Raw genomic sequence first — 14,060 nt, forward strand, 5'->3', positions numbered from 1 at the left:
ATTTCTACAAAGAAAGTGCTAAACAAATTAAAGTACTTTTGCTTTTAAATTTTTTTTCTTTTGCAGATAGAAACTTACATATTTTTAAAAAATTCTCCCAATTTTTGTTTTATTTTATTATAAGAATAGATTTTTTTGTTCAATGCTGAATCTTGTTTTTTAGAACACAGCTATAGAACTTTCTTCAAGAGATACAGTCAAGATAGATCCAAATTAAATGATTTGATCTCTTAATTCTCAAAGAAGATAAGATCAAACTGAACTTCTTAGGAGAAAAATATTGAATGCTTCTATGAGCAATAAAGGCACCTCCATAAACCATTTGCCCAAATTTAGGGACTATATATACCGCCAGGGTACATTTCACTTCGGTCCGAGCCGAAGATAGCTTTTTCTGCATTTTTGTTTGTTTATTGTTTGCTTGTTTGTTGTTTCATGTGTGCGTTATTGTTTTTGTTTTTGTTTCTGTTTCTGCAATCCAAAAGATGATCATTATCTAGAGGCCACTGGGCGACGTCGCAGCTCAGGTAAGCATTCGGTTGTGGGTGGCCTGGCCGCGCAGATACTTGTTGCATTTGCCATCTTGTGTCTTGTATCTTGTATCTGCGCAACATGTTTGGCTCTAACTATTTGCGCAGGTGGCACTTGTGTGTGCACATAGTATGTATCTAGGCCACTTGTTCGCACCTTAAACGGTCATTTGGCAGCGAACGTTAAAGTGCACAATTTATGGCCCAACTGTTGGCCCAACTTTTGGATGTAAATGGAGGCGGGAAGAGGGTGTTTGGGGGTTGTATCTTCGTCCAAAATATTGTCAAATTAACAAAGCTTAATGCGCTTAATGGCAAATGACAGAAACGTGATTGCATTTGCCTCATTTCGTGGGTGTGGCTGTGGATGTTGTCGTGTGTCTAATGAGCCAAAAGATAGCATGACATTATAGTATACAATTTTTGGATGTCAAGGTCTCGCTGGATTTCCACCAAAAGATACTCTGTTGGACAGAGAAAGGGTTGGATTTATTAATGAAATGTGGGGCAAAACTGTTACGCTTTAATGCAAAATAAATTAGACGAAATTTAATCCGAAATATATGGAAAAAAAAGAGATTAAGAGGCTTGGGATTCATGAATATGGCTAACAAGCTGTAACTTTCGTGTTTTATGTAAATTTTAGTGAATGTATTTTATATAACACAGGCGAAAAAACGTTTAAATTTTTTTGTTTGGAAATCCTACAACCAGGGTTAACAGACAAAAGTAATATTAATAAAAGGAACATAATTCATTCAAAATGTTCGCCTTCAGAAACAAACGTTTTCGTTCAGGTACAAAAAATGTACGACTTTGTTGAGTAGTGCTACAAATTGATAAATAATTTGAGCTGAAGCTCAGTTTAATTTCACAATTTTAAATATAATATTTCAAGGGAAATTCTTATAATTCTGCCTGGAACTCGAAGCTCGGAAATCGGAACTCGGACTTCAACTTAAAACCCAAGCAGCAAACATTATGAACAATTTACCAGAACTAAACGTAGATTGTGGGTGGAAGTGGAATTGGATGGGGCTGGGGATGGGGATATGGATGGGTGAGAGGGGGTGTATGTGGATGCAATGAAAACCAGCAACGGAATAAACTTGTTCTGACTTGTTGCTGACTTCATAGCATGCAATCTGTTATTTTCCACTTAATGGTTTTCCCCCTAGAAGCACAATGGATAAATGGGCATTCAAAATGAATTAAGTTTTAGAGTTCTGTTGGGGGGCTTCGGGGTGCAGGCCTTAGAAACTGAATATTGAGCAGATTGAAAATGTCAAGTTTACACAGCTAGAAGCCGTTTATAGCCGTCCACATTATGCGGGGGATCGAATCTGTCGATCTGTGTCTGTGAATGGTTTTCCATTAAGCACGAGCACGAGAGCATATGCAAATTGCATATGACATCATGCCAAAGTAGAACATACTATACTATATCGCATATAGTGGGAGATAGAAGCCAATTTTAACTGGTTTATTGTGATTGATGACTCGGAATAATCATGAACGTCGACTCTCCTCGAACAGATCACAACAGCGTCGTGCTGACAGCCAACACAGAACAGTTTATCATCGGCCAGAAGGTATGGGTTGGTGGTCTCCGTTCCGGACAGATAGCCTACATCGGCGAGACACACTTTGCACCCGGCGAATGGGCGGGCATTGTCCTGGACGAGCCGAATGGTAAGCCAGCTGCTGCCACCGAAAGTTCCCGCCTCTATTCCGATTTTCCCACAGGTAAAAACGATGGCTATGTGGCGGGCAAGAGGTACTTCCAGTGCGAGCCCAAGCGCGGCATCTTCTCGAGACTTACGCGTCTCACGGTGTACCCCATGTCCGGGGCCCTTACACCCACATCGCCCCTGGCCAAAAACTCTCCGGAACGTTCGCGCACAGTCTCGCCGACGGCCAGCATCCGCAGCTCCATGATGCGCAGTCCTGGAATAGGCAGTAAGTGCGAAATCCCTGAACCCATCCTCAGAGAAAACTCATTTTATTTTATTTTATTGCATTATTCCCACAGAGAACGGCATGGCTGTGGGCGATCGTGTGATTGTCTCATCGGGCTTTGGCAGTCGTCCGGGAGTTCTACGATATCTGGGCGAGACTTCCTTTGCCCCTGGCAACTGGTGCGGCGTGGAGTTGGACGAGGCCAGCGGAAAGAACGACGGAGCTGTAGATGGTATAAGGTATACCCGAAGAATCCTGCAAAAAGACCCCATTTAAGATATTAATCCAAGAGTTTTTCATGTCATCCCACAGATACTTTGAGTGCAAGCCAAAGTATGGGGTGTTTGTCCCGATTGCCAAGGTTTCACTGTCGCCGTCGTCGAAGAAGTCTCGTCTGTCACGCGCCGGGTCGCGGGAATCCCTCACATCGATCGGCACCATGAACAGCATTGCCACAACGAATACGTCGCGCATGCGCATGAATGCTCAGGTATAAGGCGGCGCCACCCACCCACACACCCTCTTCAATAGGCTAAAGCCCTCTACGCCCCCAAGAAAACACACTTTACAAAACACAAAACCCAAAACACAATTACCGTTTACAGTTTTGTTGATTAATTTATATTAATTTAATCCTTGTTCTGATTGATTCTCTGGTACTAACGCGTTCCAATTCTAATCGCAATCCCACATGTTCTGCTTCGTTCCACATTCCGCTGCGTTCCGTTCGTAGCAGCGCAAGTCGAGCACGCCCGTCAGACCCATTGTCACGACGCCGAAAAACCAATTTTCCATGCAGGTATGCTAATCAAGAACAACTACGACAAATCCTACAACAAAGTCTGTGTGTCTGGTATTCGCTGTTAGTCCCTCCCTTTCCCCAACTCCCCTCTTTTTTATTTTGGTTTGCAGTGCTCTGTTAGTTAACAGTGTACTTAGCTGTACTCACTGTTAGTTGGCCTGTTAACACGTTAACGTCTGACAGGTGTTTGTTTTTTTTTTATTACGGAAATTGAACTCTGTTGAGATAAAATATTTGGTGTTTTGGTATGATAAATGAGATTTATTTTGGGGTATTTTAGGGTATTGGGAATGTATTTAAAAAAACATATTTTTTTGCAAAAATTTCTGCCTAAATCTTTTTTAGTTCAGGTTTAATAGATACTTTATATTTATTTAACAAATGTTTTTTTTTTTCAATTTGTATTTTATGAAAGTTTTGCAATTATTTTTGGGTATTTTAATAATAGTTACATTAATTGTAGAAAAAAATTATTTAGATTTTTTGTTAAGTCTTCAAAACAATTTGACCACCTCTAAAATTTTGTCATACCTATATCCAAGCAGACGTTAACGGGTTAAGCATTCTTATATGTATTTTCAATTCTGTGTATATGCATTTGTGGTTTAACCCCTAGAAAGTAAGCGTACAACTAACCTAAGATACTAATACACACTCACACACACACACAAACACACCCACACAACAACAAAATATGTAAATTAATAATAAATACGCATATGCCTATATATATATATATATTCTATATGTTTTTCCTACGCTATTTATGTGTGGTTTTTTTTTCCCCCACTATATATAAATTTTTTATTGCATTTAAAATAAATCAAAAAATATACAATAATCAAATATTTTTCCTGCACGCTTTTGCTGTTGAAATCGTTGATCGTTTGTTGATGTTCTTTGCATGTTTTTGTGTGTTACAATGTCAACGGTAAAAGGTAAAGCAAAAAACAACAATACACCCTGTGTTCTCTGCTAAATGCTGCACCCTGTACATACAATACACCCACCTACACACATGCCTTATCTGTGCTCTCTCGCTCCGCCTTTACTCTCTCTTTTTGTGTATTTGTAACTGTGTCCTCGAGCGTCTCATAAGCTTGCTTTGTGCTCTCTCTCTCTTTCTTTGTGTTCTCTCCCTCTTTCCCACTCTAACCTAAAGGACCTGCTGCGCGAGAAGCAACAGCATGTGGAACAGCTGATGGTGGAGCGCGAACTGGATCGCGAGGACTCACAGAACCAGGCGCTGCAGCTGCAGAGGAACATCAACGAGGTAATTATCTTCACCGATACCATGTACACGCCGCTGCCATATGCGGATCGCAGTCGCCCCTATCGACCCAATCAGCACAAGATCAAGAAGCAGCAACAGCTACAACATCATATTTGGCAGCCAACAACCCTAAGCAGCAGCATTACAACAACAACTATTCCAACAACAACAACAACAACATCCACAGCAAGGCAGCCATTACAACAACAACAACAGCAACAACAACAGAAGACAAAGACGAAGAAAGTTTGGTTTTGCGATAAAAAGAAACTTTTTCCAGTTGGCTGAAGCCACAGCCCCCTGAGCGGCTCAAAGTCAATGTTTGCTCAGTCATTTGTGGCAGATGTAGAGTTGCTTCTCAATTTAATTTGTGTGTGTTGTTTCGTTGCATTGCACTCCACGTTTTGGGGCTGATCATTTCGTTGTTGGAATGCAATATTTAATTCCCAAAAGCTGCATTAAGAAGCAGTCGGTCATCTCCCTCACACACGCACACAACACACATCACTCACCCACACACACACACACACACACACATGGCATCTACAACAAAGTGGAATGCAATCCACAACATCAAGGAAGAAATTGGGCGGCTACACACGATACATTTTCCATCGATGCGCTCTAGTCGCTTGGGATTTTTACCAGATCCCATGCGAATCGGATCGGGTGGAAATTGTATAATGTAATAGCAGTCTGGCCGTTTTATTTTGTTGGTTTGTTGGTTCTCCCTTAATGTCTCTGTTTACCTCCATCCTTCTGTTTGTCTTGATTTTTGTCTTGTGTTTTGTCTTTGTTTTGTTGGTTCTTTTCTTTTAAATTAACTCTGTTTTTTTTTATTCACAGTTATGTTTTATTATTACGGCTCATTGTCTGGTTTTTGTTGTTGTTAATTTAACAATTTAATTTTTGACACGTTTTATTTTTGTATGCGTAACCTCAGAAAAGCCACAAAAAGTCATCCCAAAATTGTCAGTCATTTCCCCCCTCCCAGAATGATTCATCCCCGAACTAACTTCAACACTGAGAACAGTACAAATTTCACAAGTCTAACTAGGCATGAATATGCCTAATTGGGGGGTTCAACGGTATTTAACTTGGTCAAAAAGTCAAGCTAACAATGGGTTAAGGTTATTAGGAGAATCCATTTGTGGAAGAACGCAATACAGTGCGTTTCAGAACTAGCAAACAAGTTTTTCAAAGTATTTAAATTGGTATTTATTTGGAAAAAAATCCAGTACAAAGCTTTCCCCACATAGTGGATTTTCCATACAAAAAAAATCATGTTTTAACAGTTTGTGCGGGCGCAAATTATACTAGATCTAAAATTAAAAAGAAATTAGATAAAAAACCGAATTAAAACAGCATGAATAACTCTCTCTTTATTCATAAAAATACAAATATTTACCTTGCATCTCAAATAACGTTTAAGTAATATTCATTTTTGCTCAATTTTAGTATTTCCGTGAATAATAATTCCATAAAAGTTCCAAAGAAATATTTCACATTACATCGGAAACATTTTTCCGAGCTCAGCTCCGTTCAGACACACACTCAAAACAATCTTTACCCTTCAATTATCACTTACACTTTATAGAAAATAAACAAACACAAAAAATATATATTTTATTTGCAGTAAATTTTAGCACCTTTTTGCACTTTTTGGGTTAAGCATACAGTGCGTTTCAAACCGGAAAGACATACAAGATAACCAAATTTCAGCTCGAAAGATTTCACTCAACTGTCTTGTGATTTCGAAACGCACTGTACCATACACTGAATATATGTAACTACTTTTGGGGCTATCTGTTTGTTTTATTCTGTTCAACAAGCTGACTGTCTGACTGGCAATATTTGATTGATGATGAATCAGTTTTGTGCTTTCTGTTTGGTTTCGTATTGAAATAAATTGTTTGTGATTGTTCTTATTATTTTGTTTAAGACTTTTCTATTTGTTTTTTCTGAGGGTTAAATTAGCAACAACATTTTCCCACCCTACCCAGAAAAACACCCACACTCCGTATTCCCTTCGATCCCTTCACCATCTTTCATATTCTTACCTTTTTAACGCAAAACCAAAACCAAAAAAAAACCAAAACCAAATGATATCTGAAAAGATGTAGCCCAGAGAAATGAAATCCTGTTTGCACAAAACTATTTTTGTATGATTTTTATAGCAAATACTGATCGAGGCGGATCGCTGGAGACGCCTCATAGCGAAGCACAGCATCCGGGTGTCCGACCTGCGACGCGAGTTCCGCGGCTGGTCGGGCAAGCACGAGAGGCACTGCATCCTCCACAGTGTCCTTACACCGCTGCGCATCAAGTAGATCCGAGACGGGCCTAGACGACGGAAGAGACGAGATGGGGACGGTGCTCAAATGGTTCGGTGAACCGATGATGATTCTCGAGAAAGGGAAACGGAAGACAATGCTGAAGTCTGCACACAGCGTTTTATGCTGAAAAAACCAAATAAAGAATGAAATATATCTACGAGATCTTCAAAATACACAAATGAAAAATGAAAAAAAAAAATGAAAATGAAAATGAATAATATACAAAAAGCCAAGCAATATAAAAAACCAAATTGAATTTCCCTTTATAAAAGGTTTATTTGGCTAAAAAAAAAATTGATATGAAATCTAAAAAAATTGTTGTGGAAAAAATGGAATATTTGTCGAAACATTTTGATTATTTTGTACGAAAGCGAATTATTCTTGCTGTTGGTTTAGTTGTACGATATATACGATATACACTTAAATACTTACGATACGATACGATATGAGAAATACATTAACAATATGCAAAAAACACTTTATAGAAGTCGAAATGTTGTTTTATTCATTGTTTTCGCTTGATTTCTAATTCCGATTTCCCTTCGATCCCCCAGCTAAAGTCCAGAATTATCCAATTGGAGTCGGAGTTGGGCGATGAGCGGAAGAAATCGGAGGATTTACAGTTCTCTATAGACGAGGCTCAGTCCTGTGGCGAGGAGTATAATGTAAGAAACTGTAGAAAAAATTGTGTTTGCCAATGTACATTGACTATGGATGAGCATGGGATCTCCAAAGATTACAGTTAGCTTGTAGCTTAGCAAAGGCTTAGAGCCATTATTACTAAATGCATAAAAAGGTTATCTAAGGTTACAAATGTCGTAGTCAAAATGTTCTCAGAACAATCTCTATAAAGACATTAAAACGTAAAACGCTTATGCCCATGATGTTCAGAATGTGCGATTTATTCGTATAAGATGTTCAGAATAGAATTTTATAAATATAAAGTATCTATACAATATATCTATACCTATATCTACAATACCTCAAGAAACGTGACAGTAGATTTGAGAAGAATCTTTAAAATACATTTTTGTATGTAAAAAAATCGGTTTAATAGGTATAATTGCAGGTTTTGTTAAAAAAAATTTGAATACTTTCAGTACTTCAGATGCATTACTAGTATAACTAAAAGAGTATTTTCGATTTACGCCGAAAAGAAAAGATAGCTTTTGTTGATGATCGTTCTCTTCTCTAGATTCTCTTTCTATTTTAAAATGAAACCACGAGTTTGTTCCATATTTGTGCCATTTTTGACATTGTTTCTTATCAGTATTGGCCCTATGTCTGCTGCTGTTGGGAGGCAACCGAGAAAATGTGCAAGCTTTATGGCCAAACGAGAAATGGTGTTATATTAGTGGCGATCACTGCCTACATTAACCCTTGAATGCCTCGAATTGATTGGATCTAAAAGTATGCAATGCAAATACAAATGCTGGACAATTGCCAAGTGAAAGTAAATACGGAGGGGGAGAGATGGCAAAGGTTATCAACGAGTCAGTTTATGATGAAGATGGGTAGTGCAGTTTATAGAAATATTGTTCTAGAAATTGATTCAAGTATCTGAGGATATAGTAATTGGTTTTTACAGACAGACAGAGAGAGAGAGAGAGAGAGAATTTTACACTACAGCTGATAAAGCAGGCCTAAGGAATATGAGGGATTACCATGGAATTCCACAAACAATGCCACTCAGATCCAAGTCAATGTACAGAGCACCACTGTAGATCTAAAATTAAATCCATTAATTTCCTATCCTTTCCAACTTTAGGCTCAATCCCAGGTGTACAGGAAGAAGATCCACGACCTGGAATCGAAGATCACTAAGCTGGTGTCAGGTAAAGAGATACCAATCAATAAAAGAAAGCAAATACTTATGGTAGAACCCCCACCTCCTCCAGGCACGTCCAGTCTGCAGAGTTTAGCCCCCCAAGCAGCACCACCCACCTCAGACGAAGCAGAGGAGAGCCCACTAAGGGAGCTGATCACCCAACTGCAGGACAAGTTGAGTGCCCAGAAGCAGGAGACTGAGGCCCGCCTGGCCGAGCAGCTGGAGGAAGAGCAGCGGCTGCGGGAGAACCTTAAGTACCTGCAAGAGCAGAATGTCATTTTGCAGGCTGAGCTGGTAGCCAAGGATGAGTCGCTGGAGAAGTTCTCTCTGTCGCAGAGCGGCATCGACAATCTGCGCCGGGAACTGACCCTGCTCAAGGAGGAGAACGACAGGCAGTCGCAGGAGGCCCAGGCGCTCTTTGACCAGAAGCTGGCGGCCAAAGCGGAGGAGCTGGCGCTAGTCGCCGGGCAGCTACAGCAGCTCAAGAGTGCCTCCGATTCGATGATGAGCCAGCGGGCCAACATGTCCGAAGAGTGCCAGATCCTGCAGATGGAAATCCGCATGCGGGACGAACAGATCAAGGAGCAGCGCCAGCAGGTGGACGAGCTAACGACTCAGTTGAATGTGCAGAAGGCGGACAACTCCGCCCTGGACGACATGCTCAGGCAGCAGCAGGCGAGCGCCGAGGAGAGAGGCGTTCAGCTACAGAAGCGCCTCGATGAGCTCAAGCAAATAAAGGAGGCTATGGAGAAGCACGAACAACAGACGCAGAAAATGGAGCACAAGCTGTCTGAGGTTAGGCAATTGGCGGATCAGGAGAAGCTCAAGCAAGAGCAAAGTCTGACGGCCATCAAGCAACTCGAGCAGTTTAAATCCTCCATGGAGGAGCGGCTGGCCGCCAAGCTGTCCGAGCTCGAGGAATGCCGAAGAGAGCTGATCGAGGTGCAGTCCAAGCTCAAGGAGACCAGCCAACTCAATTCCGAAAAGGATTTTCAGCTAAGCGAGTCCACAGAGACGCTATCCCAACTCCGGCTGGAGCTGGAGAAGAAGTCCGAGGCATACGAAACCCTGCTGGCGAATTTTGCATTGCTGAGGACAAGCCACGAATCGACTGTCGGGCAAAATGAGCTGGAGCTGCAAGCTGTCCAAGCGCAGTTGGACACAAAGCAAGAGGCCTTGAAGACGGTCGAGGACGAGCTGAAGCAACTTCAGCAGCAGGTGGCAGAGTCCGATAAGGAGGGCAACGTGCAGTTCGCCAAGCTGGAGGAGAAGATCTCCGAGCTGAATGTGCAGGCAAGGAAAGCTGCGGCAGCTCTCGCCTCCAGCCAGGCGGAAGTAGACTCCAAGAACAGGCAGCTGGAAAGTACAAATGCCGCCCTGGAGAAAATTAACAAAGTAAAGATCTCCTCTAAGAAGCTCAAGAATCATTTTTAATTTCTGTTTTTTTTTTCCGCAGGACTATGCGGAATCTCGAGCAGAGGCTTCGCAGTTAGAAGAACGTCTCCAGCAAATCTCTGAGCAGCTTCAATCTGAGCTGCAGGCTGAAAGATCTTCGTCGACCGACCTTCACATGAAGTTGACAAAATTCAGTGAGCAAATGGCCAGCGGCCAGAAGGAGCTGACCAGCAAGGCCGATGCCTGGGGCCAGGAGATGCTGCAGAAGGAGCGCGAGATTCAGGATCTGCGCCAGCAGCTGCACTCCAGTCAAGAGGCTCTGGCCAAGCTGAAAGCGGAGTCAGAGCAGCGGGAAGGAGCGCTGGAGGAGTCCATCCGGCATCTGAAGGAGGAACTGGCCAAGATCCAGGCGGACCAGCAGCAGTTGAGCAGCGGCACCCAGGAGACCATCAAGGAGCTAAAGGAGCGCCTGGAAATCACAAACACGGATCTCCAACACAAGGAGAAAATGGCCCAGGAAGACGCACAAAAGATCAGCGACCTGAAGACCCTGGTGGAGGCCATTCAGGTGGCCAATGCCAATATATCCGAAACCAATGCAGAGCTGTCCACGGTGCTGGAGGTGCTCCAGGCGGAGAAGAGTGAAACGAACCACATCTTCGAGCTGTTCGAAATGGAGGCGGACATGAATGCCGAACGTTTGATCGAGAAGCTAACGGGCATGAAGGAAGAGCTGAAGGAGACGCATCTCCAGCAGGAGGCGGCACAGAAGAAGTGCAAGGAACTGGAACTCAAGCTGCAGCAACGGAATGAGAGCGATCAGCAACTACATGCAGAGCTCCTGATAGCCACAGAGCAAATGCGTGAGCTGGAGCAGGCAAGGATAGAGCTGCAGAAAACTATAGAAATGAAAAACCTGCATTCCGCAGATCTGGAGGTAAAACAAAAGAAATCCGACACCCAGTTGGACGCTCAAAGGATATCCATTAAGGAGCTGGAAGCGAAACTCGAAGAGGCCCATGAGGCGCTTAGCAAATTCCAGGCGGATGTCGTCAAGTCCGTGATGGCACTGCAGCAGTTGCAGAAGGACAATGAAAAACTTGAAGGCTCTCTGGCAAAGAAGAAAGAACTTGTTAAAGTATTGGAGGCAAGACTAGCTGAAACCACGGTCCAGTTGGATACCCAACAGGCTGAGAACAAGGAACTCCTGCAGAAACTCGAACAGACCCAGCAAAAGGAGGGAGTCCTACAGGAAGCCACCACAGAACAACTCCAACAGCTAAAACAAGCCAAGGGAGAGCTGCAAGACGCCCTAAACAAGAAAGACAACACAGTAAAAGAGTTAGGGGCAGAACTAAAGGAAACCAAATCCCAGTTGGACAGCCAAAGAAGTTCTCTCAACGAGCTCCAGGATAAGCTTGAAAAGGCCCAGCTGAAGGAGAGGAATGTTCAAGAGGAGGTCCTCAAATCAGCCGAGCAACTGCGTCAACTCCAGCAGGCCAACGAGGAGCTGCAAGCGTCCCTACAGCAGAAGCAAGGTCTTCTGGAAAAGGGCAACGAATTCGATGCCCAGCTGTCGGAATACCAGAAAGTCATCGACGAGATGGATGACTCGGCCAAGAATAAGTTCCATGAGGTGGAAGTGCTCCAAAAGAGAGTCCATGAACTGGAGGCAGCGCTGCACAAGGCCAATGAGTACCAAAAGACAGCGATCCTCGAGTCTAAGCAGATGAGTCGCCAGCTGGAGACCATCGAACGGGAAAAAACCCGGGAGATTCTGGCCCTGAGGGCGCAGGTCAACGGAGCGTCGCCCAGAGTGGTAGTGGGGGATCAGCCCGAGGTGCGTTCTCTTTTCCCTATATCCCATAAAAACTATTTATTTGAAGATCCTTCCCTTGCATGCAGACGGAAAACTCACAGGCCAAGATCAACTTCCTGAACTCCATCATAGCGGATATGCAGGAGAAGAACGATGAGCTCAAGGCCAAGGTTCAGGCGCTGGAAACGCAGCCAATGGACTTCACCAAGTGAGTGTCCCTACATCTTATGGATTCAATGATGTGTTCTACATATATGGAATTCTGTTCCTTGCTTACAGACCACATGCCTTTGATATAATTACTAAGCGTAAGCCGGCGCCGCGTCTCTTTTGCGACATTTGTGATGAATTCGACAAGCACGAGACCGAGGACTGTCCGATCCAGGCTAGTGAAGATCGGGATTTCTCGCCGCCGCCGACCAGCGAAACAAACAATAATGAGAAAAAGGAACGACAGCTGCCGGCCCCACGGAAATACTGCGAGAGCTGCGAAGGTGAGTGCTTGCCAAAGGGAAATCCTATATCCAAATTAAGGAAACTTTCTTTGCATTGCAGTCTTTGGCCACGACACCACCGAGTGCGCTGATGAAGATACCTATTAGTCATAGAACAATTTCCGAGCAACCCGTATATATGTATGTTTTGTTTTTTCGCCCCCTAAACGATCCGATAGAGATAACTTTTACCTCAGCAGAGCTTCAAACTCTCGGAAGAGACAATTGTCTCCCAGGCTGCGATGTAGCGTTTTATCAAAATTTTAATTTGTCTACATTTATTTTATATGTGTATGCTACGTACGCTTAGTGCAAATTCCTTTGGTTGTTTTCGTAAACTTTTCGAGTGTAAAAATAAATTATTTTGAAATGAAAGGCAGACGACCGTTGATATTTATTGTTTTTTATTGCTAAAGGTACATACATTCCGAAGAGCTATAACTAATCGCCACCCTCCTTCTTCTCCTTGATGGCGTCCTGGAAGAGAATTTAAATAATTAATATTTGATACTACAAGAAGATACACTACAAGAAGGTAGTCGATATAATTTGTTTGGGTAATTTCTACCACGAAATGAATTGAATTTACGGAAGGGCAGAAATCCTACAATCAATGTGGAGGAAAATACAAATACAATTGCCTTAGTATGAAGTGAAATTAACCAATATACGGATTACAGAATATTGGTGCCGGGCCTCTATCTCCCAACAGACATGTTCTCAAAAAATTGTATTGATAGAAGTTAAATAAGCAGAACGCTTATAGATATTGGTTTAAACCAATAGAGATCTGCTCGTATATGGTCTATGAGGTGGGACCGCTTTCTAAAGGCTTCTTTTTCCCTATATTCCTATGAAGTGCTGCAAAAACTCACTTTAAAACGCTCTTCAAAAAGGGAGAGCTCGGCTAGCAGATCGGTAATAGCATTCATGAAGGCCTCTTGCGGCGAATATTCGGCCGTGGTCTGGATGCGTATGACGAACTTGTGCTCCAGGGGATGGGGCACCTTGTAGCCGGCAAACAAGACATTGGGATCCTTCAGCAGCTGACTGCAAAATATAAATATGCACTTTAATAATGTTAGGCAATGGAATGGTGCTATACCGACTTGCGGATCATGTTGCCCAGAGTGTGATCCTCCTTATTGATGGTAAAAATAGCCGCATTCGTAACTTTTGTGTCCAGCTCTTTGATGATTCTGCAAAAGCGCCAAAACGGCAAGAGGAATGATGCACTGGTGTCCCTGCATTGGTTTTCCAAAGATACTCACTTCTTCTCGCCCTCGTACAGCAGGAAAGATTCGAATGTTGGTGGCGCATTCATTTTGTATGCGTTTCTATCTAGTTTTTAGTCAAACTTGTAATTTGTTTATGAAAAAATCAGCCGCACGCCAAATGCGTATGTCCAGTGTTGGTAAAGTACTAAAAAAAAATGTATTAGTAAAAATCGGACTATTTAAGGAGGATTTATTTTCTAAAACTGTGTGCAAAACTTCCACGAAAAAAAGTGGGAGCTCTCGGCTCTCTGCTGTATGAAAATAAAAGAGTTATTTTTACTTCTTAACATTTTCAGCACTGATACGGTCAGCTACCGATAAACGCTGAGCTATCGATAGCTATCGCT

At 42.5% G+C, this 14,060-nt stretch overlaps 2 protein-coding genes across 18 annotated transcripts in view; one reads left to right on the plus strand and one right to left on the minus strand.

Annotated features, from left to right (window-relative positions):
• The window catches only part of CLIP-190 (Cytoplasmic linker protein 190), a 32,303-nt gene extending 19,488 nt beyond the window's left edge, over positions 1-12,815 (plus strand). For 5 of the 17 annotated variants that reach the window (XM_015180494.2, XM_033380319.1, XM_033380318.1 and 2 more), the window contains 14 exons: positions 486-527; positions 2,067-2,222; positions 2,277-2,489; positions 2,563-2,728; positions 2,802-2,979; positions 3,223-3,288; positions 4,454-4,564; positions 7,455-7,565; positions 8,669-8,735; positions 8,799-10,123; positions 10,185-11,963; positions 12,029-12,150; positions 12,222-12,436; positions 12,498-12,815. In XM_015180494.2, the coding sequence (XP_015035980.2) occupies positions 486-527; positions 2,067-2,222; positions 2,277-2,489; positions 2,563-2,728; positions 2,802-2,979; positions 3,223-3,288; positions 4,454-4,564; positions 7,455-7,565; positions 8,669-8,735; positions 8,799-10,123; positions 10,185-11,963; positions 12,029-12,150; positions 12,222-12,436; positions 12,498-12,544 (4,598 nt within the window). In that variant the 3' untranslated portion in view covers positions 12,545-12,815. Of the gene's footprint in view, positions 1-485; positions 528-2,066; positions 2,223-2,276; positions 2,490-2,562; positions 2,729-2,801; positions 2,980-3,222; positions 3,289-4,453; positions 4,565-6,741; positions 7,378-7,454; positions 7,566-8,668; positions 8,736-8,798; positions 10,124-10,184; positions 11,964-12,028; positions 12,151-12,221; positions 12,437-12,497 lie in introns of those variants that run through there. The other 12 variants (XM_015180491.2, XM_015180486.2, XM_015180490.2 and 9 more) reach the window with 9 other exon arrangements.
• Polr2J (DNA-directed RNA polymerase II subunit RPB11) lies at positions 12,807-13,874 on the minus strand. Its single transcript, XM_001356530.4, has 4 exons — positions 13,708-13,874; positions 13,546-13,635; positions 13,312-13,486; positions 12,807-12,913 (listed from the first exon to the last, which is right to left on the minus strand). Exons 1-4 carry the CDS (start codon positions 13,758-13,760, stop codon positions 12,878-12,880), a joined length of 354 nt encoding a protein of 117 aa, XP_001356566.1. The 5' UTR covers positions 13,761-13,874; the 3' UTR covers positions 12,807-12,877.
• Between the last annotated feature and the right edge of the window lie 186 nt (positions 13,875-14,060).

Source organism: Drosophila pseudoobscura, chromosome 4, assembly GCF_009870125.1.
Source record: "Drosophila pseudoobscura strain MV-25-SWS-2005 chromosome 4, UCI_Dpse_MV25, whole genome shotgun sequence".
In the NCBI taxonomy this organism is placed as follows: Eukaryota; Metazoa; Arthropoda; class Insecta; order Diptera; family Drosophilidae; genus Drosophila; species Drosophila pseudoobscura.

Excerpts from the sequence above, each read along its gene's own strand:
- Polr2J (XM_001356530.4), bottom strand. The coding sequence starts at position 13,760 with ATGAATGCGCCACCAACATTCGAATCTTTCCTGCTGTACGAGGGCGAG. Across the intron at positions 13,636-13,707 it reads CTGTACGAGGGCGAGAAGAA|AATCATCAAAGAGCTGGACA; the intron begins GTGAGTATCTTT and ends GCGCTTTTGCAG. Across the intron at positions 12,914-13,311 it reads TTTTTGAAGAGCGTTTTAAA|GACGCCATCAAGGAGAAGAA; the intron begins GTGAGTTTTTGC and ends ATTCTCTTCCAG.